Source organism: Eimeria acervulina, genomic scaffold, assembly GCF_000499425.1.
Source record: "Eimeria acervulina Houghton genomic scaffold, Eah_scaff793, whole genome shotgun sequence".
In the NCBI taxonomy this organism is placed as follows: Eukaryota; Apicomplexa; class Conoidasida; order Eucoccidiorida; family Eimeriidae; genus Eimeria; species Eimeria acervulina.
The window spans coordinates 1-2,942 of record NW_013549597.1 but is presented as its reverse complement, the minus strand read 5'-3'; the positions used below and the strand labels follow the sequence as shown (position 1 = coordinate 2,942).

Here is a 2,942-nt window from a genome sequence, read left to right as displayed (position 1 = left end):
AGCAGCAGCAGCAGCAGCAGCAGCAGCAGCAGGAGGGGGGGGGATGTTGCAGCTGATAGCTCTGTCTATTTTATCGTCTTGCATATCAAATTCTTCTCTGACAAAAAATATTTTCTTTTGGTTTAATTTATTTTGTTCTTCTCTCCTCGCATGCAGCACCGCTGCTGTTTGTTCTTCCCGCCACTGACCACAAACCCTAAACCCTAAACCCTAAACCCTAAACCCTCGTAACCCTCTGTACACCCTTATCAGCCCTTTTATAAACCCTTATAAACCCTTGTAAACCCTTCTAAAACCCTCATCTACGTTCATAAACCCTCATAAACCACCAGAAACCCTCGTCACCTTAATAAACCCTTATAAACCCTTTATTAGGGTTGCTGACTAAACCCTAATACATACTAAGCAGCAATCACAAACCCCAGTACAGCCTACAGTCGAGAAAGAAAGCGCAGGAAGGCTAGGGATTCTAGGGTTTAGGGTTTAGGGTTTAGGGTTTAGGGTTTACTCTATGCACGGCTTCTGCCTGGGGTATCACGACGCTTGAAAACCTTATCAGCAAATCTTTTTGCATCTTTCGGTAGCGAGCGACCTGCACCATGCAAACCCTAAACCCTAAACCCTAAACCCTAAACCCTAAACCCTAAACCCTAGGGATTCGCCCGCGTGTTTGATTTCATGATTTTCACTTCCTCTTTGAGCCGCGAGTTGTTATTTCCTTCTATGCTCGGCTGCTGCTTCAGCTGACGTAGGTGGACTAGGGTTTAGGGTTTAGGGTTTAGGGTTTAGGGTTTAGGGTTTGCTTACCTCAGCCTCTGTAGGAACTGGAGCCTTTGAACCCCCACAAAAAGGAATGGCGTCTTCATCATATTGCAGCAGCGACCGAATCTGCAGCAGCAGGGTTTAGGGTTTAGCAGGAGAGCTGATGTTTAGGGTTTAGTGTTTAGGGTTTAGGGTTTAGGGTTTAGGGTTTAGGGTTTAGGGTTTACTCGTCTGAGGTAAAGGACGGGTTTGATTAGCGAATGTTTCTCGGGCTGAAATTCAACACGGACGACGCCTTCTGCTGTATAAACCAACTTCGATAGAAACAACACCTGCTGCTGCTGCTGCTGTTGCTGCTGCTGCTGCTGCTGCTGCTGGTTTGTGCATGCAAAACAGCAACAGACAAACCACACAAAAAAGCTACAGTAAGAATATCTTTTTTCTGTTGCTGATGAGGGAAAACCCTAAAACCCTAAAACCCTAAACCCTAAACCCTAAAAACATGCAGCTGAACCAGGTGAAGCTGCACTTGATGCAGACTTTCATCAACCCTAAACCACTAACCCTAAACCCTAAACCCTAGGGCTTCTAACCTGAGGGGGCTGACGGAACTTCTCAGAGACGCGCACAACTGCCTTCACAGAGCCGAAAACCTGATCCATCCAGCAAGTAGGGTTTAGGGTTTAGGGTTTAGGGTTTAGGGTTTAGGATCGCAGCAGGATACGAAACGTTTTGCAAGAGAGTAAACGCGTCTTCTCCCTTCAGACGTCAGCTGTCAATTAAACCCTAAACCCTAAACCCTTACAATCTAAACCGTGCACTCCAAACCCTAAACCCTAAACCCTAAACCCTCACCTTGATGGTTTCGTTATTCGCGTTTGCCTCGGATATATCGGCAAATTGCACTGAGTGCGCAATCAACCCATCTTCGCGGCCTTCAAACTCTTCAGATATCTTTCTTCCAAACCGCTGAAGAAAACCCTAAACCCTAAACCCTAAACCCTAAACCCTAAAGCCTAAAGAAGAAACTTCAAACCCTAGGAAGCGTCATTCACACTTGTGTAGTCGCGAGTCTGGAGCTCGGCGGTCGAACACAGACCTCCGGCTTTCGCCAGAATGTATATTAGGGTTTAGGGTTTAGGGTTTAGGGTTTAGGGTTTAGGGTTTAGGGTTTAGGGTTTTGTTCTGTTTCAGAGGCCGAGCAGCACCTCCACATGCTTCACGAGTCCGTCAAGTCTGCGCCAGCAGCAAACGTCAAACACTCAAACCGCTTTCCTGAATTCTAAACCCTAAACCCTAAACCCTAAACCCTAAACCCTAGGGCAGCCCTCACCTTGACTTGTAAAAGTAAAGTTCACGTCTCTCGCCGTACACCTGAAGAGATCAGCAGCACATACTCAGTTTTTGCATGCTCGGGCGGTCCAAGGGTTTAGGGTTTAGAGTTTAGGGTTTAGGGTTTAGGGTTTAGGGTTTACTGTCACGACTTCTCGCAAGGCGTGAGGATTGCCTGCTGCATATCGTTCGATTTGCCGGCCCGAGGAAGGCCAGTAGATGCGTTCCTCTAATCCGTCTCTGAACCCAAACCCTAAACCCTAAACCCTAAACCCTAAACCCTAAACCCTAAACCCTAATCTCTAAACTCTGTAGCTGTTCAGCCTTGGCCTTTAGGAGGAAAGGCTTCACCTTCCAGCCCAGTCAAAGTGAAGCAAAGCCTGCTGGAGATCTTGAATTCGGGGGGATGGCAGTTAGGGTTTAGGGTTTAGGGTTTAGGGTTTAGGGTTTAGGGTTTGCGGCGCCACCTCCTGTGTTTATACGTAGACCGAATTTCCTCGGGCAGGGTCCGGCGGAGGTCTGAGTAGAAGGTGATGCACCGCACAAGTCCATCGGCCTGCAGCAGGAGCCAGAAACCCTAGGGTTTAGGGTTTAGGGTTTAGGGTTTGAAGCGCAGGGACGGTGGTTTAGGGTCTAAAGAGGAATGCGCAAGAACGCTAAACCCTAAACCCTAAACCCTAAACCCCAGGCGTAGCCGATCAAAGGCTCAAGTGACTCAAAGCTTCCAGGGAGCACCCCTCAGCGGACAACGACCAGGGTTTAGGGTTTAGGGCTTAGGGTTTAGGGTTTAGGGTTTAGGGTTTAGGGTTTAGGGTTTAGGGTTTAGGGTTTAGGGTTTACTTGGGAGT

The 2,942-nt window shown here is 47.9% G+C and overlaps 1 protein-coding gene across 1 annotated transcript; it reads right to left on the bottom strand.

Moving 5' to 3' along the window:
• Nucleotides 1-509: 509 nt before the first annotated feature.
• On the bottom strand, nt 510-2,334 carry EAH_00049270 (hypothetical protein, conserved; the record flags this gene model as incomplete). Its single annotated transcript, XM_013394411.1, has 6 exons — nt 510-592; nt 1,171-1,210; nt 1,618-1,731; nt 1,971-1,998; nt 2,096-2,136; nt 2,238-2,334. Coding segments are annotated over 6 exons (403 nt in total), but the record flags the coding sequence as incomplete, so codon positions are not given.
• Between the last annotated feature and the right edge of the window lie 608 nt (nt 2,335-2,942).